The sequence below is a fragment of the Chlamydotis macqueenii genome, chromosome 3 (genome assembly GCF_036417535.1).
Source record: "Chlamydotis macqueenii isolate bChlMac1 chromosome 3, bChlMac1.mat, whole genome shotgun sequence".
In the NCBI taxonomy this organism is placed as follows: Eukaryota; Metazoa; Chordata; class Aves; order Otidiformes; family Otididae; genus Chlamydotis; species Chlamydotis macqueenii.
This window is the reverse complement of record NC_141558.1, coordinates 26,216,695-26,242,338: the sequence shown is the minus strand read 5'-3', so window position 1 is coordinate 26,242,338 and position 25,644 is coordinate 26,216,695. Positions and strand designations below refer to the sequence as shown.

Sequence of the window (25,644 nt, the reverse complement as noted above, 5' to 3'; positions counted from 1 at the left end):
GCAAGGCCCATGAGGCTCGTGCCTCCCCCTCTCTGCCCCCCGCTCAGCTGCTTCACATCTTCTCCTCCTTTTTTTCCTGTTTTCCCCTACTTAAATACGTTATCGCAGAGGCGTTATCACGGGACATTCTGCTACCAATTGGCTCGGCCTTGGCCAGCAGCGGGTCCGCCCTGGGCCCGGCCGAGTCCACTGAACAAAGGGGAGCGACTTCTAGCAGTTTCCTAGAGAAGCTACCACCTTAGGCCCCCCCTCACTAACAAAACCAGAACACTGCTTACCTCCCTGTCTCTGGAATACAAACACAGAAACTGCTTTAGAGGTCCTGCTCTCTCTATATGTCAGTGGGGTCAGTCCCTCCTGCCTTCAGAAATATTTCACTGGAGATATATACACTTATAGTCCTATCAGAGTTGATTTTATAAATTGGAAGCCTTCAAATGATAGAAAATTCATTTCAAGTTGCAGAACAAGAGAAACACGTCATTGCATTTACAATTCTTATGATCCAATGATCAATTAGGCAGTTTATATGTGCATTTCTGGTTTATACAAATAGCTCTTGCAAGCTATGCCAAAATTTATTTCCATTTTGTGACACCATCACCTTATATGTTGTACAATTCATGGGCAGTTTAAAGCATTCTCAAAAATGTTTTTGAGAGATTACAAAAATCAATTCAGTACAGTCATTCATTATTACGGCTGTAATATTTACAGATATTTTACAAATATTGAATCTCTTTTACAGAAGGGGTTATGAATAAAAAATCAAACTACAATAAACATCAACTCACACAAAACTCCATTTTTTACCCTGTGTCAGCATAGCATGTCTCTACTCCTTTTCTCTCTCCAGGAACCACCTCAGCTAAGCAGAAAGCAAATAATCATCAATATTTGTATTTGAATTCCAGCTTTAATGAGATTCTCGTGAGTTTTTTATTTAGATCAAGGAGTTTGTATCATCTTTTGCTCAAAAAAAACCCACCCAAGCTATGTGTGAGTGGCAAAGAACCTGTTCCTGTGCTACATATTTTACATTAAAATTAATTCAAACTAATGAATGATACGAAAAAAAATTATAGCTTAATCCTGAAGAAATAAAAATCTATACAAAAGAGTGTTTTAGACTTCATGGTCCAGAATCACATTTTATAATTGGCTTTACCATTGGTAAAAACTAACGTTAGTACAACTAACGTTGGGCTCAAACAGCCTCCAACTTGTCAAACTTGAATTAAATTTTTACAGTTAAACACCTCTGTAAATGTTTTTCTATGGCATAATCGTGGAGGTCAGAACACTTATGTACTGGACAATGAAAGGATGAGTAATTCTTTATGTTGTTGTATCCTTTGGATACCTCAGCAATGTTGAATGATAGTTATTAAGTAAATGCATTTCCCACATATTAAACTCTGAACCAGGCTAAGGTTTTTTAAATGCAACTGCCTTCAATTTTCTTCTTTTTCCTTTACTCCTCATGTCTTTCTTTGGTATATCAGACATCTTGGCTTCCCTGCTACTCACTGTTTTGCATTGACCATTCAACACAATCTTCTGCAGGGGACTGCCAGTCTCAGTCAAGGAGCTCAGTTTTTTGCTCATGAGTGGCTCCTTGCCTAAGGGCTGCTATCTTTTCCATGGACAGCCTATCAGTTCCCATTTAAAGGGGCATAACATTTAGCACATTAATAGCCCTCCTTCTCTCCCCCTCCTCAGCCATTACTTCATCCTCTTGTGCCATTCCGGCATAATCACTCACCTCAGTAGGTTATTCAGCACGTATTTCATAGAATCATAGAATTGTTTGAGTTGGAAGGGACCTTTAAAGGTCATCTAGTCCAACCCCCCTGCAGTGAGCAGGGACATCTTCAACTAGATCAGGTTGCTCAGAGCCCTATCCAACCTAGCCTTGAATGTTTCCAGGGATGGAGCATCTACGACCTCTCTGGGCAACCTGTTCCAGTGTTTTACCACCCTAACTGGAACAAAAAATTTCCTTATATCAAGTTTGAATTTACCCTCTTTAGTTTAAAAACATTATCCCTTGTCCTATCAATACAAGCCCTGCTAAACAGTTTGTCCCTGTCTTTCTTATAAGCCCCCTTTAGGTACTGGAAGGCTGCTATAAGGTCTCCCTGGAGCCTTCTCTTCTCCAGGCTGAAAAATCCCAACTCTCTCAGCCTGTCCTCATAGGAGAGGTGCTCCAGTCCTCTGATCATCTTTGTGGCCCTCCTCTGGACCTGTTTCAACAGGTCCATGTCTTTCCTATGCTGAGGGCTCCAGAGCTGGACACAGTTCTCCAGGTGGGGTCTCACTAGAGTGGAGTAGAGGGGGAGAATCACCTCCTTTGACCAGCTGGCCACGCTCCTTTTGATGCAGCCCAGGATGCCCTTGGCTTTCTGGACTGAAAGTGTGCATTGCTGGCTCATGTTGAGGTTCTCATCCACCAGTACCCCCAGATCTTTCTTGGCAGGCCTGTACTCAATCCATTCATCCTCTAGCCTGTATTGATACTGGAGGTTGCCCCAACCCAGGTGCAGCACCTTGCACTTAGTCTTATTGAACCTTATGTGGTTCACATGGGCCCACTTCTCGAGCTTGTCCGGGTCCCTCTGGATGGCATTCTGTCCGTCAGGCATGTCAATCACACCACTCAGCTTGGTGTCATCTGAAAACCTGCTGAGGGTGCACATGATCCCACTGTTTATGTCACTGATGATGATGTTAAACAGTACTGGTCCCAGTATGGACCCTTGAGGGACACCACTTGTCACTGACCTCCATCTGGACATCGAGTCATTGACCACTACCCTCTGGATATGGCCATCCATCCAATTCCTCATCCACCGAACAGTCCACCCATCAAATCCCTATCTCTCCAATTTAGACAGAAGGATGTTGTCAGGGACCATGTCAAAGGCCTTACAGAAGTCCAGGTAGACAAGATCCGTAGCTCTTCCCTTGTCCACTGATGCAGTCACTCCATCAGAGAAGGCTACTAGGTTGGTCAGGCAGGACTTGCCCTTGGTGAAGCCGTGCTGGCTGTCTTGAACCATCTCCCTGTCCTCCATGGGCCTCAACATAGCTTCTAGGAGGATCTGTTCCATGATCTTTCCAAGCACAGAGGTGAGGCTGACAGCTCGGTAGTTCTCTGGATCCTGCTTTTTACCCTTTTTAAAAATGGATGCAATTTTTCCCTTTTTCCAGTCCGCAGGGACTTCATCTGACTGCCATGACTTTTCAAATATCATGGAGAGTGGCTTGGCAACTACATCAACCAACTCCCTTAGGACCTTTCTCAGGAGGTCATGAACCTGATCTTCTCTTACAGTGGGAGGGACTGTCTTGTTGTCCATCTACTCGAGAGGTGTGGGAAAAGGAGTGACCAGTGAAGACTGAGACAAAAAAGTTGTTGAGTACCTCAGTCTTCTCCTCATCTGTTGTTACCAGCACTCATAGTCTCACAGCAGCTCATCCCTGAAATTCCTGAGTATTCAAATTGCATTGCAAATTTTAGTGTCTAATTTTATTGGTTTCTCATGGCCCTTCAGATATACCCTAAATACATTCCAGTTGCCCTTCATAAACGTATTTTCCTAATTCAGTTCTCTATTTCTCCATGGGACATTCCAGTGTCTCTCTTTCATTGCTTCACAACATTCACTATAAGCATACTTCAGGACCTTTGCTGGTCTGAGTCAATACTCTTTGCAGCAGCATAGGGTCAAGGATGATCTTGCTTAAGCCTGCTGCTTCTCTTTGCTGCTGTGCCACTATCAGGCACACTCTTGTAATTCATAGCCAGCCGTTTCCACAGCCATAGACATTTCCATGTCCTTTACAAGGATATCCTCCCTAAGATCACAAACACAAAATACACTTTATTTCATTACTTTATTTTCTTGAACTACCTGTTGAAGATACACTCTGTAATCTTCCTAGCACAGACCTGAATCATTATTTATTTTATATTCTGTATCACCTATAAAATATTTGTTTGAGACTCTAGTAATTTGTCTGTGTAACTACTCACTCCGTGATTTAATAAAATCATCCTTACATATTCCCTCCATGTCAAAGAATAAAGCCCAGTGATGTGTTCTGTAATTTGAGTGTATGCATTATTAGATACTTGTCAGCTTAATATAGCGGCACTGGTCTACATTTGAGGGGAAATCCACTAGTGTTTTATACACACTCTTCTGCAGCAGTTTCAGTCCTGGATATGTATTCCTTGTGCATCCCAGATAAAAGCAGCAGCATTGCAGCAGCAGTTGAATTCTGTTTGGGTCATAGAGAGCCCAGACCGCTGTGCCAGTAAGCTGTGCTTGTTAATTAGGATGCTGGCAATTTTTATGTTTCCATTTGCATTCCCCTTGGTGGCATGTTTGGAGGAAATCATGTCAATTTTGTTCACAACTTGATGTGTACATGGAATATTTGTGAACACTCAGCAAAACATTTTATTCTATTATCCAGTATATTTGAAGTTTTAGAGCAAACGTTAGAGTACGTCAAAAGACAATGTGTCCATACTTCTTACCAATGCTTTCTCAAATTCTCAGACATGCAAAAAAGAAACTACAACAATTTTATGTTGAGAGTTAACAGTGCTCCACCTCTGAGAGTGAAACCTTTGGGTTCCAGACTGATCATTCATTGACAGTTTACTACATTCATGACTGGCAGAGAAAAAGGGTAAAACAATATGCTTTACTTACCCAAGGAGTTTGACTGAATGAGTTTTCCATTTAGATCCTGGTTTCTGGGAGTGTCTGTAGATTCCCTCTTTGTAAAGGAAAAAATCTTCATACACTTTCATTATAGCTAAAGAACAGTAGGAAAAATCAGCACAGTCAGCAAATACTGCTTCTGTTCTAGTTTGCTCCTTGCATTTTACCAGTGAGATTTATGTTGTGTGTTGAACTTCAGAATTACACTAAATTCACTAATTGCTCAGAAGTTCCCTGCTGTGAGTGAACTGAGGGAAATATTCCAACAGAGTTCTCTCAAAGGTCTCTTGTCAGGTTAATTGGGTTTCTCCATCACGGACACTCCCTGTCATGGACTTCTTCCTATACAGTAAGAAGAAATATTGCCTCATGTAGGCTTACATAAGTTTTCTCAATTCCAGTGAAATCCAATTCAATAAAACAAATATTCTCAAGGTTCAGGTATAAAATCCTCTGCTCTGACAAGTGTCTGCATATTCAAGAAAAGTATTTAACAGACAATGTATATCCTGTGAAATATGGTGGAGTGATATGTATGCCTTTTTCTGAAACTCAGAGTTCATTAAGTACACTTCAGTCTCCTTATGGAAAATTAGATTATCTGTATATATGTTCATATTGACTTTCAGCTAGAACTGTGGAAAAAAAATTCCCTTTGTGTCTATAAAAATGTAAGGCCAAAGAGCTGATGAATTGGAAATTTTGTGCAAGAGAGTGATTACGATTTGCATTTTATGTCTATTCGTTATTTCCTAGGAATATCTCACTTGTTTTTTAAGAAAAATATTTTGCTTTTCTTTCCACATTCGTTCTGCCATCTTAGAAGCATTTGCTTTGCTATATGCTGCCAGATCCGGAGAAATTTAAATGTTTTCCAAGTCTATGCTACCTTTAGATTCCAGAGAATGAGAAACATTAAATACAAGCTTAACTCCATCTTATTTTTAGCTTATGATTTTAACAGTCTTAGACTGCCACACAGCTTGGAACATGAGAATTAGTGAAAATGAGTTTCCTAAAGTCTTGGACCTTGGGAGTTTCATAAAGTACAAGTTTCACTGACTATTTTCTGCGGTTGGAATACTTACAACACCTATGTCTGGTGTAGACTTTCAGTATCCAGTAAGGTGAGCTCATGCTGCAGTTTTTTTCTGTCTGGCACCCTTTCAAATTTGTTTTTCCTACCTGAATATTTTCATAAACTTGAAGGTAATTAACTATCTTTACAACCTCTTGACCTCTATCATACTTCACTGAAAATAGAAATCATTCACAGATCTTAGGAGTTGAAAGATAATAGCTCAAAACATGGTCAAATGAGCCCATTTGCACAGGAAACTCGGATAAAAATATACTTTGCTAATGAGGTCACTCGTATAAAAAAAGTATGCTGATAGCCACACAGGGGGAATAACCAGCCATGATGGTGGTAATTCTGGGGGAAAGCTATACCAGTTAAGTCAGAAAGAAAGTTAAATGCTTTTAATGAATAATGTTACAACTTCTGCTGAACTGCCTGCAGAACTGGAGCTCACATATATTAACAGCCTGTGGAGAGAGAGCTTTAGGGCCATACAAAGGAACAGAAAGGGGGAAGAAGACTCGCACTGGCTTTAGTCTGGGTGAGGCTGTCAGAGGAGAAGTGAAGGGGATGAGTCATTAAAAAAATTACTGTAGAAGCTTCCCTGGATCTGGTTTTGATACCTTGGCCAAAGACAGGCAAAGAAAGAAGGGTGAGCACAAGGACTGCAAATTTCACTTCTCTCACAGGAGTCTGAAGCTAGAAGGTTTCATCTGTTGTCAGGCTGAGACAAGAGAAGGTAGTTTAATTTCTAAATCACATTGTTCTTTGAAATCAAGGTCCATATGTTCAGTTTCAGAAAACAATTTATTCTTTATCAGCAACTTTAAATCGAACACGTTCTTGACTCTGTGAAGAAATATCATACCTAAATTATTTCTGCTGAAATGAAATAGAAAATTTCGAAGTGTGTTTCCAGAATAACTTTAGTCTAGGTGAGAGAATTTTATCCATTATTACGTATTGTATCTACATTTAGTGTGTGTGTGTATGTATGTATATATTTGCATATATATGTAAATATGTATACTCATGTGTATGTATATACCCTGCAATCAGGAGCTAAATAGTGGAGCAGTCTGTGGGATTAGGTGAGCTGGGTACATAAAGTATAGGGTGGACAGAGAGACAATAATTCAAATCAAGCCCTGAGATATTTTTATTTTATATAGACCCTGACTTGGACAGGATGAGATGATCACTGCTCACTGGCCCAATTTGTTCGCTCCCACGTACAAGAGACTTCGCCTTTTCCAGAGTGAATGTATTAATTATTAATGAATCGGAAGAGGTAGCAATTTTCATAAGGTTGGCTGTAGCTCATGCATGAGCTAACTCAATCATGCTGAGCTGTCAGATCTATGCATATAAACGCAGCAGATTATAAGATTCATTTCATTATGGATTCCTCTGCATAAAATGTTTAAATAAGAATTTGTGTCTCCAAGACATACAAAAAAAAATGAAAAGTAGTTGCTACAAATGAACTAAGGTGTACATCAACGTAGCATACTGCTTCCTCCAGATCTTTTGCTTGTGTCAGTAAAATAAATACTTAAAGTTTTGTAGGGTCAAAACTATGTATTGCCAACAATTTTTTAGCTTTTCTTTTAATTGAGACTGACTAATGTCAGAAGGTATTATTTTCCTATGTCAGCACTGTAACTATCAGAGTATTTTCTAAATTCCATTTAAAAAAAAAGATGAATGGGCAATATTAGATTGTCCATTTGAACGTTTTCAAAGCATTTGAAAATGGATTTTTTAAAATACTAGTGTTTCATCATTTGCATCTGAAAGTGCTCATTACTCAGTTATTGTACTATATAAAATAATGATGTATGTCAGAAAGAAATTGTCCTTCAAACTTGAAAACTGTATAAGAGAAAGTTTTCAAGCACATTCTTACACCTATTGTTTCAAAATTGTTAAAAATTCTGTATTTTTATTAACTTTGTATACGCCCAAAAATCCAGGTACATTCGTCATCAAACAGGATGACTTTCTACATCATGATCCTGAAAGGATCTTGAATGTTTTCCAGCTATTAAACATTACTTAGAACATTAGATAAGACTGTCCATAAGCACTTTCTAAGTTCTTGAGGAATGACAAGTGAATGAATAAGGGAAAAATCTCTTTCAGTTTCTGAAGACCATTTTCAGGATGTTTTGGGGGAAAAAAATGTATGATAGGATTTTATAATCAGAATTATGCCCTGATTACATCTGTAGTACAGGAAGATAGAAGAGAGAATCAGTGACAAACTATTGGATCATAACTGTGACTCATTTAAAAGTCTCATTATGCAGCATGGGAAAGAATATTTTCCATGAGCAAAAAAACTTAGGCAGAACAAAAAAAGACTGATATTGATCTTGTCAAGTCTGAGCTTCAGATTAATTGCAACTACCCACCTAAAGAGCTTTAAGAAGTAATTTCAACTCTGTGATGCCTTGAAATGAATTAAATGCAATAATCAAGACAATTTCAATAATAAATTGAAGGTTATGATAATTCATTACAAAATTGAGGGCAGTAGAAATGCAGAAGTGCCCTGAAACAAAATGCTTTGGTTTTGCATCAGCCATCCATCCAAGAGGGGTGGACATCCTGCACTATGAACTTTCCTTATCACCCCAAACCCCACATCCCTCAACCTCTCCAGTTACGCTGGCCTGAGTTGAGCAGAAACCTGCATTTTCAGGTTCTGCCAGCAAAATCTATGACTGCAAACAGATAGTACTCAGGCTAAACAACTCTTTTGCAGTCCCTCACTCCCTTCTGAAGTCTCTATTTCTCTAAGAGATCAGGGATCTTCATTGCAGAGTTCAGCAGAAAAAAAATCAAAACTAATAGTCCTGTTCAACCAAGAGCATTTGGGCTCTGAAAGGGGAAATTCTGAGAGTATTCCAGCACTGAGTGATTTGCTGGAGGGCCCATATACTTCAGCGTTGCCTTCAGAGGAGAGTAGGCTTGGTGAGTTGACCTTATCCAGTGGGGGAATCGATCCCAGCCTTAGAGACGAGAGCTTTATCAACATTTAATTCCTCCTGCACAGCCCCAAATTGCTATTTTGTCAATGAACAAAAAACTGTTATGGGGAAAAAAGGCACATCAGGATCATTTTACTCATTGTGGACTCTGATGCAGTATAGCTGCCTTTAGGGGCACTACTTGCTCACCAAACGTCCCTGGATGAACTACAGTGCATATGTCTGTTTTATTCATTGGAATGTGGAATGCAATTTGTGTTTTCTAATATTTTGATACAAGGACATTGCACACTTTAATTATTTCTATTATAATATTATCATTTTCAAACTTACCGTACCTTGCACTGGTCCTTTGTCCATGATTTCTTTCATTATACCAGTTTCCTGAGGGAAAGTGAGGGCAGCAACAGAGAGGGCAAGGGAAGATAATATATTCTATTAAATACAATTTGAACTTATACTAATTTATTGTTGTGTGCATATACACATATATATGGTACAAATGTACCACTGTACTTTTATTTCTGCAAGAGAGAATTTGGTTTACCAAATGAACAAAGTCTTCAGAAACATATTTAAGAAGCACTAATGCGTAGTAATGACTGCATACTTCCTTTCCTATCTCTAATTTCTATAGGGTCGGAAAGCAGCAGCTTTAAAGAGATGACATAAAACTGAGAAACTATAAAGAATTTAAACTCTTCTGAAAATACAAGGGCAATACAAAGGAAAATTCACAGCGCTAGTATTCAAGAAAAGTGAACATATTTCCACATGTCAGATAAATTTCAAACCCTAAAGACAAAAACCAAGTGAGACGCTGGGTAAACAGCATGGACTTACATTTGAGGAGACCCTGTAGTGAGAGGCACACCGGTATAACCGATTGGATTCTTCTAAAGTGTTGGGACATGGCCCATTTGTATGGTTTTTTCCATGTTCACTTGACACATAACAGTGATTTTCACCTGATGGCTCCAGGTGATTGTTCCAAAATGATGGATAACAAGCATAGGATACAACTCTGTTCAGATATTAAAAAAAAAAGAATATGATAAGAAGCTTGCTTAAATATTTTTGCAGTTTTATTTCAAGGTTTCAACTATTTTACAACTGTTGCATTTCAAGAAAATTGGCAGTCTCTCATTCTTCAAAAATGTGAATGTCTCATATCTTCAACTGGAAGGCGTTTGCTTCAATTCATATGCATGATGTTTATCATTAATTTTCAGCTGAAGTAGTACTTTCCTCACCCTTTTCCAGAGAGGTAGGGTAGAAAATACATTTCAGCACTTGTCACGTAGTGCATTCATCTCATTAATGACACATGAAAGTTCACACTGAATAAGATCAATAAATTACCGATGTTGTCAAGAGGATCCATTTAGCAAAAATGGCTTGTGAAATGGCAGAAAATTTTTAAAGGAAATTAACTAGTTTCTAGTTTTATCTATGTTTTTTACAGGAATGCTGCTGAAAAGTTACAGGTCTTTTAATTTCTTTTAGCTAAAAAGCCTCTGACCTTTCGTATTTCCGACAATATAAAGGGAACATTTACTCACATTTTTGTGAAAGTTTGTTGAGATAAAAAGTCCTGTATGCATTTTTAAAAGGTTTGGGTACAAGTAATTGGTATCCTGTTGGCACATGAGCAAATGTAGTGCTTCTTCCCAAAAGAGATATAACCCTTAGTGATCAATATCAATAGCTTAATTGATACTGAAAACAAACTTCTGAAGGGAGTGTGCCTCCTTAAACAAGAACTGAACCTCTACTACTAGAAATACCTGAGAGAAGAGTACAAGTGACAACATAGCCTCAGAAGATGTTAAGCACTGAGCTTTCTATAAGTTAATGAACAATCCAACCATAGAGCAGTACTAGGGGAAGCACGTGGACAGGGGCTGATGACAGAGTTCTTCCATCTTGATTCATAGGGAGAAATAAAAATAAATTATCTGGAGTAGTGCTGGCAGGAGAGACTTTGCCTAAATTGAAACACTGACAGAATATAGGGATCAGACGGGTGGGACTTACCACAATTTTACAATTTTGCTATTTTACAGTAACTTTCAGGCTACTCCTTCCTTAATGGAAAGATAGGTTTGTGCCTGGTAGTGAAAGTGGACTAAAGGACAAACAGAGGCAAACTTTGTGACTTATAAACGCGCAGCATCCAGTGTGTACAAAAAGCTGGGGAATATCCAAGGGGGCTCGGGACACAGGGCTCCTTCTGTCAGTTCCTGGTTATTGACAGCAATGGGCCTCTCAAGAAAACTAAAATGACAGATTGTGCCATGATACCACAGGGGTATGTATGTAGTCTCTACAGCTCCTGAAAACATGCTGGCTATTTCTTAGAAAACACCTATCTCAAAACACTTTCTAAATGCTAAGAGAATTTTTGTTCACATATACAGCAGTTAAATTTTTCCTACCACTTCTTGGAAATTTGCATTAAAGCTTTCAATTTTAAGGTTTTAGAGTTTATCTACAGGAAATATGACTCACTATTAATACTTTCAAATGAAATTCTGTATACTACAAAGATGTTAATTTAAAAATATTAAGTTAATTAATCACCGGGCAATTTCTATTCTAACAAAGATTTCAAAACTACAAAAATCCATTTATGAAAATAACCATGGGGAAATTTGCAATAGCAAATATGTGAGTTGCATTTCTGTTTTGAATGAAACAAAGACAAATCCTTGGATAACAAAGAAAATTTAATTTCTCTGACACATTTCTAGTTGCAGGCTTCAAAAGACTGGAAGGTATTTAACACTGATGTTGCCAGAGGAATGATTGTAGAGAGGCTGTGTTAACTCACCTGAGACTTAAACCCATGCTAATTTTGGATTTGTACATCTCCAAAGTACTAAATCAAAGGAGCTTTGAAGCACAGTTTAAGAGCCCTCATTGCATCCAAGAATGGAAAGGGGCAATGAACATAAGAGGTGGTTTCAAGGAAAGGTAAGAAGGGGTTTTAATTCTTTACCTTGGCAATATAGCAAATGAACTGCTGATTTATAAAGTAAGTTTGTTTCTTTCAAGTATCTTATCCTGAAGTTTTCAGCCATTTTGACTGTGTGACTAATTGAAAATCCGTTTTACTTCAATAAAATGAAGGAAACAAAGTACGTATTTAAACTTCACTTACTAACAATCTGAAATACTCAAATAAAGGCACACCGAATCTTCCACTTAGGATTTCATTCTTTTTATGAGATATTGGGGCCTCCTAGTTTTCTACATTATCCTGCTAGATGTTTCCAAAACAATAACACGTTTCTGTAATAATGTCATGGAGGCCTATGAGAGACTTTCTTTTAAAGAGCATAAATAAATACTTCACTGAAGCAGAATATTTTAAAATAGGCAGTCCAAAAAAAAAAAAAAAAGGGTATCTATTTAAGTAGCTTGCCAATTATACTGAACTTTCTGAATCTGAAGAACTGAAAGTTGTATTTCCACACAATATGGAGGATAATTGTGTTTGCCTGTATATACTTAGTTGTCAAGATTTTTACATACATATATGCTTCAGTTACTTTGAATAAGACACAGCATTTTCCCATTACCATTTGGTGGTAGAAAAATCAACCCTGACAATAATGTCTTTTTGCTTACCAAATTCTTTCTGCCCAGGAGCTGCAAAAAGCAATAATTCTGCCTACATGAAAGGGACTATCCATCTAAGGTTGTTCGGCTGTTAGGCTGTTATTGCTAAGGTTTTCAATCTACTCAGTGGCAAGCCCTTTTAATCCCTTCTGAATGTCTGAAGGTATTCTAGATTCCCAGAGTGTCAATGATGAATGGGAAATATTTAGGTTAAATACACAAAGATTGTTACTACTCATTTAAAAATTTATTATGCTTTGTTTCTCTTGCTCGGTAGAAGGAAACCTTTGGTTTATATCTGTATGCATATATAATGTTTATAAAATGTATCTATCTCTACATACCTAATAGTTCTAGTCATCACTGATCACAGATTTCCAAAAGAAATAAAGGATCGCTGCTGAGTACAATTAGCCCTGTAAGGCAGGTGAGGTGATTAAATACAGTCTCCAGAGGACAATCTAGCATAAGCAGGGCAGGAGTAGCTGATTACAACTCGGTGCAAGGAATGGTATGACACCTATTCCTCAGATGTACTTAGGAACACCTCAGAGGGAGTCAACAGAGGAGAAATTAATTTCTGGGGTAGAGATTTTTTCCCCTGCTTTCAGTTGGATTGTTGCACTGGAGTTGTCACAAATTCTGCATGGATGGGTCTTAACTTCTGTGGCAACAGAAGTGAAGCACCTGTGACACGATGGCACGCTGGAGCTGTGTGGTAGTCCAGATATGACTCATGCTGAACTAGGTGTCACTTTTGAAACTGTTCACTGACATAGCTTCTGCTATGGTCATTATTAATCATTATTAATGTAATTTAACAGCTCTCTTCTGAAACATGGGTTTGTACATGCTGACGTATCAGCACAACAGTAATCATTAAAAACATTTCAAGAAGGCCTTGCCAGAAGAGTCACAGAACAAAACCAGAAATAAATGTGAATGTGTTTATGTGCATACACATATACAAAAATACTACTAGAAGCAAGCAGCATCCAGGGAGAAGCAGCAAAACTCTGCAGTGTGTTCATACATTCTTGGCAGAGTTCACCTGAAGTCATGTTTATGTGTTCAATCTAATGAAAGTTTTTGTGGTTTTATTGTATTTATATATTGGAATTGTAAGATCAGAATGTAATCTAAACCAACAGATTATGTTGCTAGCAAATTGGCCAAAACTAATAACAATAATATCCTTATCACACCCTGCAACTGCTAAGAGCTCAAGGTACAAATCAGATCAAGTCCTGATTAGAAGCAGTATTTGCATTCAAACGTGTAACCTTTTTACTCCCTGAAAATGAAATGTTTCCTCCTCATTCTTAAAGACTATAAACTTCTAATTTTCCTTAGTAGATAAAATAGATTGATTCCTCCCAAATTATGGCTTGTAACTGAAATGCCTAAAATTAATAATAATTAGAAATAGAACACAGATTTATTCTTTAATTAGTGGAGGAAGACAAAGAAAGAGTGAGAGTTAAACAGTGATTCAGCTCTACTTATAGCAGATTTCACTGTCAATTGGGTGCTCAGTGATTTTGAAAAGTCAAGTCTCAGCATGGGCCTAACCATATTGAGCTTTATGGAACTCTTCCATTGACTTCACTGGGGATAGTTTAGGCCAGTACTTGATTTTCCTGAAAATCTATCAAAAACCTGAGATAAGCACACTTCAGAAATCAGAAAACCAGAAGCTTTAAAATAGCATTGAACACCCGTTTGTGTTGAAAATTTAGAAGTCCACACAGAAAATCAATGTGCTTTCTCTCTATTGCAGAGTTTGGAGATAAAGAAAAAAAAATATTGCAGTATACTGGCTTATAAAATAAAAGTCACCTGAAAGTGTGAGTAAGCAAGCACTAATTAACAGGACTAATTCAAAAGACATTTCAGATTTTTATGCCATAAATTTCTATTTTTTTCATTGTCAAAGGTAAAGGATTATGAATTATGAGGTTCCAGCTACAAAAAAAAAGATTCAATTATCAGTCCAAAATCAAAAAGGTTAATTCTTTTTTTTTACTGTTTTCTCTTGGCCACTGTCAGAGGCAAAGTACTGGGCCAGATGGATCCCTGCTTAGACCCTGCATAGCTGTTCTTGTGTTCTTCTAGCCTGTCTTCTAGTATCTGTCCAAATATCGGATATTTGGATATTTTCCTTAAGGTGTTTATTTGTGTCTCGAACTGTTGGAAGAGGATTTGAAGTCTGAGGAAAGAAAGTCAGGATTTAGAAAAGTGGTTTATAAAAATAGGTAAGCAGAGATATTTTTGTGTGTGGTACTTTGATGGGAAATCAATCATCAAGGATAAGAGTGGGCAGCAGGCAAAGGTATGTAAGAGTGCAGTGATGTTCTACATGTTGGAGTTGGCTCCATGGAGACAAGAAAGTTGGATGAATAACTAAGAAAATAGTCTTGGACTGCAGAGATTTATTGGAGATCTAGACAGTCTCCAAAAATTTGTGATGGTTCTCACAACTGCCCTGCAGATTCTTTTCTCAGCCCATCAGCGCTGGTGAATACCTTGAGGCGCCTCAGGTGACTGAGCAATAATGCAAGTACTTGGGACTTTGGAGGCAAAACCACAGTTTACAAGTGTGCGCTGGTGAGGTGAGATGTCTGTATTCTTCCAGGCTTACATATGTCAGAAAACCTGCTCTGCACACCACTTTCACACTGGTACTCTGTGGTCAGCCAGGGAGAAAGCTTCTCACTGCTGCATTTACACCAGCACAAGATCCTGTATGGGTACAGCTAGGTTGATAACGAAATGCCTCATACAGCTTCAGCCTGCCTTCCTTTCCTTATAGAAATAAGATAACTCTTGTATACTTAAAACTGCCTCTGCAGATCAGGCTGCATCACTAACCACATTGCTTCAGGTAAAAAAAAATACAGCTTTCTGGTATAGGAAGAATCTTACTATTATGGGCTCATGGTGGTTATGCCCATACAGGAATAACAGTCAGAGGAAACAGAGGACTAGGAGGTTGTCCTATTGCTGTGTTCTTTAGGGGTTTTTTTTTTTTCTAAAAATAGCTTATTCCAACTGTTATGGAGATAATACTCCTTAAAATGGATTTCTTATGTACATGGACAATTCTTGTGCTCCTGTCCTTAACATAGTAGGCAAGCAAACAGTCCAGTGAGAAAGAGTTGTATTTATTCTCTTAAGAGCATGAGCTACTGATTAAAAGGAGCTTGGTATTCTAGTTACTAGAAAAGTGTTGCTTAACATGTCGAGCTATAACTTTCATTTCTTCATAAACAAAGCCTTTGCCTTTACCCCCATGAGGTGCTGAGGGGCCTCTGCTGAGTGGAATCCAGTATTATCCACTGCAACCACTCACCTAAAGGGTCTCCCACTCAAAATCTAGATCAAAACTAGTTTTGTGTTTAAACCCTGAGACAGAAAGACAGAGAAACACTCAATGCAAACTCTCTCCATAACATTAAAAAATCATTGCCAGATCAGAAACACTTTGGTACACTTGAAGAAAGTAGAATGATCATTTCGTATACTGTGTCCGTGTGAGTAACAGTACTTTGGTCTTTACCTGGATCCCCAGGCTGCAATGTCTACTGTGATATCTGGTATACCACGTCTGATATTCTTTTGCTCTTTCCGTGGTTGGTTTGTTTGTTTGTTTGCTAACTAAAACTAAAAGTTGACAGACTTTAGTGACAGCACGCCTGAGATCTCTCTGTCTATATGAGGTATATCAGAGTAAGGGATGAGAGCGTGTGAAAATGAGAGAAGGAATAGATTTTGGTATGAAACAAAAATTATTAAAAAATTCTGATAATGTGAGAAACAGCAGAATGTAATTATACAGTACATAAAATCTGGTTATTGCAAATTCTCCTGGAAGCCATTTCCAGGCACATGAAGTTCAAGGAGTTGGCTGGGAACAGGCAGCACAGATTTACCATGGCAAATCATGCCTCACCATAATGAGATGATCTGACTATGATAAAATGACTAGCTCAAAGGAGAATAAGAAAAGCAGTGATATAATTTACCTTGACTTTAGTGACTTTTACAGCATGGTCTCCTGTGGTGTCCTAGTTTATTGGACTAGAAAAGTTGCTTAAAATGTCAGTAACTGAACAAGACTGACATACTGAAAGGTTGACAGATCAAAGTGATCGGTGTCTGTTTATTGGTGGCACTCCTCAGGAGTAAACACAGCAGCAGCCCTGTTTTGCATCTCTATTAACAATCTGGACAGTGGGACATAAGGAACTCTTGGTAAATTTGTGGAGGATGCCGAACTGGTGGTATGCAGAGCTGCCATTCGGAGCAACGTCCACAGGCTAGAGAAATTAGCTAATAAAAAAAAATCATGAAGTTCAACAAAGGCAGAATCGAAACCCAGCCTTGTGAGTCAGAACTGTCCCTGCAGCAGTACTGGCAGGGCACTGCCTGTGTAGCAAGCAGTTTCACAGAGAAGGACCCGGGGTCCCAATGAGCAGAAAGTTGAACGTGGGTCAGCAGTACACCCTCTCAGCAAACACAGACAATCAATACTGGGCTGTTAGCAAGAACGTAGCCAAGACACTGTGAAAAGTGTCAAAATGTCACTTATGGACTTATGTCTGGAGTACTGTGTTCAGTTATGGGATTCCCCTAGTAAGGACACTGACAAACTAAGCAAGTCCGGTGGAAGGCACTTAAGGGACTGAAGCATATGATATGCGAGGAGGGGCTAAGGCAGCTGGATTTATTCCACAACAAAAAGCTGAAAGGTATCAGTCACAAGCTGTACCAAGGAAAATGCTGATTAGTTGTAATAAAAAAAAAAAAATACTTGACTGCAAGAGTGGTCAAACAAAGTGACCTGCTGCAAGAAAGGTTGTGAAACCTCCATCCTTGGAGATACTCAAAATATGACAGAGGACGTGGCCTGAGCAGCCTGATCTAATTTCAGAGTTAGTCATGCTTTCAGCAGAATGCTGAAGTAGGTGGTCTCCAAAAGTTCATTCCATCCTAAATGTTGGGACGTTCTATGACTATAAACTATTATGTGTCATTTTAAAAAGCATCTAGATGTTCATACGGAGTTTGAGAGCTGTTAGCTTTCCTTAGTCCAACCTGAAGGAAGAAGAATCTAAGTGTATTTCTTGCTAGTGTTGTGTTCTGGGACAAGCTTGGGTTGGGATGATTACAATTTGCTTCATAGAAAGACAATGTTTTATCCTTTTGAATATTCAAAGTGTTGTCTTATGCAACTGCCTGCTTACTAAAGGTTTTTTAACATGAAGAGCCTGTATCCCAAGAACCATGGAAGTTTTGAGTCCACTTACGGTGTTGTCTTTGACACAAAAAAAATCCTTTCTTGTTTGTCCTGCTGTTAGAGAGGCTACCATTTCCCCAGTTGTATTACACCTAATGGCAACATCTAGATGTAATGAGGCTTAAATTGGAGCTAGGTGGTCGCAGAATTTTCTCAGAGATCTGTCATTTAAAATAGTCTTCACATATTTCTTTGAGAATGTTTCATAGTTCATGAGCTTCATGAAGATGATTTAAAGAAGGTGTAAATGAGAGAAAGTAATAGTCTCGATGAAGTAATACTTTTAACATGGCCTAGGATAGAGCTAAATGCCTCCTTTTTTGGAAGGTCAGAAATCATGATTGCAACACAAGCAGCATTGTAAATTAAGCAACTGGTTCAAGTTAAAATAATCTAAGCAGATAGATAAAATATTTACCCATGTGTTTTCAGGTATCTCCAAGCACCATCAATACTTCCACCATTACATCCATGTTGATTCCTGGTATCACAAGAGATCAAATTCTGAGCAGAAAGGTTGTCTGTGATCTGACCCTCGGAATGAATTGCTATTCTATCTGCTGCAACACCTGTTTTGAAATAAATTTTCCACTATAAAAAAAAAAATAATTACTCACAACTTCATGCTGGTTATTGTGAAAGAGAGACTGAAATATAACCCCAATATTTCCTGTCTGCTTCTGTTAGATGCACCTAAACAACATGGGAAGAGATCTCATAATATTTACCATTCGTAATAATTATGTGAATTAAAATCAAAAGATCCACATATGAAAGGGAAAATTTAGACTGAATATCATGAAAGTCTTTCCCTCGGTGAGCTCTGTTCATCTCTCCAGTAATCTGTCAGGAGAGCTGTTAGAAGCTTTCTTGGTTTCTCTTTTAAAATTACACTGGACGAGGTATCTTGGTAACAGAGTGTGTTCAGTCTGGCTTTGGCAGGGAGCCGGGATTAACTGACCTAAATGCTCCTTTCCTTCTTTTACTGCTGTGATTTAAAGAAGCAGTTGCAGAAACCTGCACCTGTGAGGACCCACTGGACAGATCAAGTCATAAAGATTGATTGCATAATTCTTTTCTCTATCTTTATGTATCCCAATATTTACTGAGATTTTCCACAGCATAAGAAAAATGACCCTAACTGATTGCTGTAGCTTCTTTGGATAAAGTGAGACGTGTCCATTTTTTCATAAAACCAGAGGTTGTAGCACCTGACATTGAATTGCCTTACTGACATTTCTCTGCTTATAGAATTTGAAAATAGTTTCTTCCACAAATATCTGAGCAGTTTCAGTGTTTTCTTCTCATAAAATTATTGAGAAGATTATACTTAATTTACTTGAATATCAAGGATCAGACAATGGCAAATGCATAAATATATAAATATATATTTAAAAAATTAAGCCTACTTGTTTTAAGCTTTCAAGTTAAGCATGTAGTTGTGCAAGTAAGGGATACAGATTTTTTTAAAGTTACTCTACAGTTATGACAAAGTATATTAGTAAGTTCATTTTCTACTGTCTGTCACCAAATCTCCATACATTACACAAACTTAAGAAGAGCAAACAAAGCTCTACAGCTTAGATATTGATTTCTTAAGACTTTGGGACAACTTAGAGGGAAAGCTGTAGCAATTTTAAATGTTCCTATTTGCTAGGAAAAATGAACAAGCTGAAATTACTTCATTACAAATAAATATTAATTTTCATCATACACCTGACATGAAATGATATTTTTAAAAGGAGAAAAAAAAAATTAATATTACTTGCAGTTGAAAAAGCCCAGGATGCTCCACAGTTTTGTTGATCCAGAGGATCATGAATCCAATCAGGCCATGCATAAGTGGCTGCAAAAAATGCAGGAAATTTTTCTTCTGGGAGTGAGTTTCCCTAAAACAAAATGTAGGAGATCTGTATATGCTTCAATTCCTAATTTTGTTTTCAATTTTACCCTAATTTTGTTTTAAAAATTCTAAGTTTTTAAATTGAGGAAACCTAAAGCATTGGCACCTTTGGCTTCCCGAGCATTCCTATGGTGGTTACCCTGTGGCTGGCTGCTCTGGACTCCTTGAGAGCTGGGGGCTTCTGGCACTCCACAACTGAGCTGGAAAGCTGACCTCCACAACTGCCAATCTCAATATCTTGTCCCGTTTCTCTCTGATTTTTATCTCAAACAACAACTCCCTATGAAACATGTTAACTATGATCCAGCTGGAATTTCTTTTGAAAGAAAAGCCTTCTGCTACAAATAGCAGTGAAGTTAGGTACTTGTTACCTTGTTCTCCTTGACACATGGCTGAAGGTAGGAAATTTTAGTTGCCGTTGGGGAGGCATCAGTACAGTGTATCATCGATTTGTCTTTTATACAGAAGTTCTTCAATCTCCAGCACTATTTCTTGTTCCAGAATGAAAATCAGTGATTTTCCTTCTGCTTTGCAATCTGATGTTGAGTTGATGAGAATTCACAGTCTGCTCACTAAAGCCATTTGGACAGCCATTTCTGACATCTTTATCTCTCAGCCCTAGTTTCTGTCCCCCAAGCTTTGCACAAATATCTGCATATGCAAGAACCATCTGGTACAACTGCTAATAATCTGCTCTGTGTTCAACATAAAAACCATTGACCCATTTTTTTTTTACTGTTGAACTTTAGGGAATGATTGCCTATGCTGTGCAGGGAAACAGGAATGGTCACACAGAATTGCAATATTAGTCCATCCAGTCTACCAGTTTGTCTCAAACCACTGCTGGTAACATCTGTTCCAGAGAAAAATACAATATACAAAATATAAAAATCTTCTCCTGAGCAAAACATTCTCTGATGCTTCTTTCTGGTAGGCAGGCTCATACTCTGAAGTACAATAGCTTCTGACCTGTTCAAATTCCTATCTTTTACTTTGATTTACTTAGTCTTCTAATTCTGAGTGTCCTCAATGCACCATTTTTGTAAATTGCTTATGTGACTCATAAGACTGGGTATCTTTTCCTATGATGATTTAAACATTTGAGGCCAGTTCTTTCAAACTATTTCAGGACTCCTTGGGGATCTGAACTTTACCACTTTGGCTGTATCCAGATCACTTTGTCACATACATTGGGCAACAGTGGTGCCTCCATCCAGCTTGTACACCTGGATTTCCCACAGAAGACCCACATTTGAGAAGTGGGTAAGGAAAAAGCAAGCTTGTACATCAGGTCTGTATCTGACATTAGATTGGGATACAGCCCCAACAGAGAGATTGATGCGGTCTGTGCGTATGTCCAGACCCAGTAACTCTCAAGTGCTTCTAGGTTCACTGGGTGAGATGCAGGTTGTGAGTCCTAAATATTGTTAAAGTAAACTGCAAGCTGTTAAGTCACTGAAGTGCTTTTGAAAGTTTTACCTCCATCCATAACAAGCCAACAATCTCTTAAATCTTGCTAAAATACTAATCTCAAAATTTTGATTAATCATTTTAAAAAGTCTGCTTTTTCAAAATCTTATTATTTTCAAAATCTTATACATGGAACTTGCAAACTCAAATGACACACAGAAAGCAACAGCTAATTTAAATAATATCTTGCTAAATTATCTTTATGTTCACTATTAATGAGCAAGCAGAAGCACAAGATTTACTTTAAAGATTAATCATACAGACGAAATCCCAGACAAATAGCATTTATTTTACATTACATGACTACTCATTATCAACCAGTAAACAAGCAAAATTTGGTGAAGGTTGTTTAACACACTTAAGTGGGCAATGACTGCTTACAATGCCACAAATAAGGCAGTTGAAAAAGTGAAATTCTAAATAGACCTTTGGTTTGAGATAATGCGTTACTTTATGTATTCCTAAACTGCTGCCAATGTACTTAATAGCCTCATATTGTAAATCCCAGAGCAAATTCGTCATTAACCCTCAGCCTCGTAATTTCATAGGCTGGAGAGGTAGGCCTGTGAGAACCTCATGAAGTTCAACAAGGCCAAATGCAAGGTCCTGCACATGGGTCAGGGGAATCTCGAGCACAAATACAAGCTGGGCAGAGAACGGATCGAGAGCAGCCCTGAGGAGAAGGACTTGGGTGTGCTGGTGGATGAGAAGCTCAACATGAGCTGGCAATGTGCACTTGCAGCCCAGAAAGCCAGGCGTAACCTGGGCTGCATCAAGAGAAGCATGGCCAGCAGGTTGAGGGAGGTGATTCTGCCCCTCTGCTCTGCTCTCATGAGACCCCACCTGCAGTACTGCATCCAGCTCTGGAACCCCCAACATAATAAGGACAGGAGAAGAGGAGACTCTCTGGAGAGAGCCCAGAGGAGGGTTATGAAGATGATAGGAGGGCTATGAAGATTATAAGAGGGCTGGAGCACCTCTCCTATGAAGACAGGCTGAGAGAGTTGAGGCTGTTCAGCCTGGAGAAGAGGAGGCTCCAAGAAGACCTTATAGCAGCCTTCCAGTACCTAAAGGGGGCTTATAGGAAAGATGAGGATAAACTCTTTAGCAGAGCCTGTTGTGATAGGATAATGGTAATGGTTTTAAAATAGAGGGAGGCAGATTCAGACTTGATATAAGGAAGAATTTTTTTTCCAGTGAGGGTGGTGGAACACTGGAACAGGTTGCCCAGAGATGTGGTGGATGCCCCATCCCTGGAAACATTCAAGGTTGGGTTGCACAGGGCTCTGAGTAACCTGATCCAGTTGAAAATGGACTAGGCCTCTTCCAACTCAAACTGTTCTAATTATACGCAGGATTGTTCTGTAACCAGAAATATCAGCTTTTTATCTGAGAAATTACTACCCTGTTATTGAGAAGCACTGCTGTTCTGTTACAAATAGTAAGTCTAGACAATTGTTTCTCAACCTATACCCCATGGAACACCATCAGACAGCACAATCCAATCAGCAAAATGACCAGCAAACTATTTTTAAACCTTCATATATATTCTCTGCAGTGAAGCTAGCAGTCTGGTCAAAGCAGGAAGGTAAGTGGATATAAAAGGACACTTGTACTTCAGCTATGACTTCTTCAGAAAAGTTAGATGGCTCATGAGAGAAAAAAGCCTCAAGATTACTGAATTTGCAGATGAGGAAAATGTTTTTTCTGAAGGAAAGTAATTTTTTTTAATGTAGGAAAAAGGTTTTAGACGTCACTTGCTTGGTGAAGATAAAATGGGCATGACCTTCAGTTTTCAAGAGAGAGATGTACGACTGCAGAGCTTTTTTTCTATTAAAAGCCGTGTATCAGAGAAACAGTTGCTGTACTTTGTATACCTTCACATTGTCTTTACAAGTTTTTTGATACTTAATCCAAAATGAAGCCTTATTACTGGACTATGTATTCCATTTTCTTTTAAGATGGCACTTAGACGAGCGTCTTGTTGCCAGCAAGTGCAGAGCCCACCATTGTGATATACTTCTTGCCAGAACATGTACTGATGGAATACTACCAAATGTGTATCACAATGTGTTTTAAAGGCATGGTGGTTATTTTTGTGCTACATAGAGCTTCAGGAATTATTACACTATCTCCTCCAGTGAGTAAACACTTTCAAAATGCCTTCTCAGATAACACACATGACACTATCGGGAGCTTCAGCTTTGTCAAGAGTCGTGACAGTTTTAGTGGTGTATTTAGCTGTTGGTCTGTGTTCAGTTTTAAAAGCTCTATGAATGACTTCAAGAAGTTTGTGTTTTCCCTAAGATGAAATGTAGCTCTGTCACACCATTTAATTTGAAGTAATGTTATGAAGCTGTATTTGTAGCTGGATATGTCAGTCAAAGAAGCAACAAAAAGGCTCTACTCTACAACCAAACTTTTCAATGATGCTGAGAACTAAGACTCTGCCATAGGTGCAAAGTGATTAACACTGAAGGGCTTTACATTCTTGGGTGTCTTTTTCCGTGCAATTGAGTAAAGAGCCCTTCTATATAAAAATACTTTTCTCAAGCATCCCTGAAAGAGAGTAGAAAATAATTAGTATAGTAGACCCTTAGGTACCAGAAACTGTGACCTATTCCCTAAATAGCAGACCAGTAGTATGCTGAATAAATGGTTTTTATTTGAAGTTTTTAAAAGTTGTATTTAATGAATGGGTAGCTACAGTTTTCTTTCTACATTAACAAAGCTATCAGGTTTTAATCAGGTCAACTAAGATAGAGCCAAAAACTCCTGAACACTAATTGTGGCATTTTTATCAACTTGGGGCATATGACTTGCAATTTTCTCTCTTACAAAATGAGAAAGGCAGTAATAATCCCAGAGAATGCATGAATATTTAATTAGTGCCAATTTATCCACAGTAAATAACTAGTACCTTTGCCTGCAGGTGAATTAGTACTCAACAAAGTCACTTAAAGGTCAAGCCATTAAGGTTTGGAGAATGTCTCTGGAAAATATTAAAAAGTCATTATTTCTGAATTTCATCTTTCATACCTTTTTACTCTCTTCTGAGTCCTCACTGAGTTACAGATGAAGCTTAACGGAAACACTGTCGTGAAAACTCACTTGTTTTTTTATCACTTAGGACTTTCTCAATGTATTAGTATGCTTCATAAAATATCAGTGACAGAAAATTATTCTGGAAGGCAAAGTAGGGGCAAGTGTCTCTGAAACTCTGGTAAGATATTTATCTTTAAAAGTGCCTGGAAGTCAACTCCGTGGCTACTGTTGGTTTGCCAATTGGAAGAATCTGTTGATGTACTGCTGGTGAGCCCAATCTATGCAATGAAATTGCTGGATCGTGCAGTGATGTAGATACAGAGCTGGGTATGAGAGAAGAAAACCATTGTTTTGGAATGTTTTTGTGAAGTATTAAAATGTGGCAGATAGGAAATATCCCGAGGCAGACCAAGGACACTAAAGAGATTATGTTCTTCTAGAAAACCAGTGAGGGGGACAGAATCAGAGAGATTTTGAGCTTTTCAGGAAATTTTAGAGAAAAGTATTTTTACATCAAGACTACCTAAGACAGAAACCACTCCAGCAAGAGCAGGGAAGTTCTAATAATTCTGAAGAGAACCATAGGTAGGAGACAGGCTCATGTACAATTAAGAGTAATTTTCTGCAAACTCAAAGAATTCTCCAGAAGCAGAGAAAGTCATACAGAGATCATCATTTTGTATTTTTGAGCTTTTGTAAGTAAAGAGAAAGATTTCTTAGAATCCTGTGCAAAGCTTGTGCTTCCAGCAACATGTAGAGCTTCCTGATGGCTAAATGCACATGTGTGCAAAGCTGGATTTCTGGAGCAGAATGCATTGACACTCCTCAGGTGTTAGGTAGGTCCAATGGTAGTTGGTTGTGCTCACAGATTTCATAAAAAGACAGCAGAGAGAGAAAATGTGCCTGAGAAAAGTATCACTGGAATAAAGGCCATAAATAAGTGTAGCAGTCAAAGAAGCTACAGGAAGCTTAATAAGAATGATTCAATAGGATGGACATAATGCAAGACCACTGAGGGACCAGCTACCTCAAACTGAATGGAAAAGAGGAAATATAGTGAAGAATTTCTTGTAACTTTCCCTTTCTTACTTTCCTAGGTGGGATTTGTCTCACCTAGCTAGATATCTAGTAATGTAGATGTCAATTTCTGAACTAGGTGCATGATATCCACTTTATGCTTCTGCTATATAAGCATGACTATATTCCTCAAGGAAAATGCTGACAACAAAAACAAATCAGCCCCAACTCTCTTGATCCTCAGTGCAGTTCACTGGTAATTTGTGGCAGAGAGCTCCTAAATATTGCACTAAACTCTTTTATGTCATTGACTTATTTTGACTTGCCACCCTCAGCTGAAATGGATCCTTCTTTGGATGTGAAGAGTAGTCTAGGAGATCATACAAGACAAAATTCCAAAGCTTAATTTCTGTCAACTTCTTTCTCTGTCAATCCTCCATAGTGTAATTTTGAGCAAGGTGACCAATCTA

The 25,644-nt window shown here is 38.3% G+C and overlaps 1 protein-coding gene across 1 annotated transcript in view; it reads right to left on the bottom strand.

Moving 5' to 3' along the window:
- Positions 1 to 25,644, bottom strand: part of TINAG (tubulointerstitial nephritis antigen) — a 46,575-nt gene that overhangs the window by 12,483 nt on the left and 8,448 nt on the right. Inside the window, exons 5-9 of the mRNA XM_086744379.1 lie at positions 19,505 to 19,628; positions 18,158 to 18,308; positions 9,660 to 9,840; positions 9,155 to 9,200; positions 4,728 to 4,833 (exon numbers count right to left, since the gene is read on the bottom strand). Of these exons, the coding sequence (XP_086600505.1) occupies positions 4,728 to 4,833; positions 9,155 to 9,200; positions 9,660 to 9,840; positions 18,158 to 18,308; positions 19,505 to 19,628 (608 nt within the window). The remainder of the gene's footprint in view (positions 1 to 4,727; positions 4,834 to 9,154; positions 9,201 to 9,659; positions 9,841 to 18,157; positions 18,309 to 19,504; positions 19,629 to 25,644) is intronic.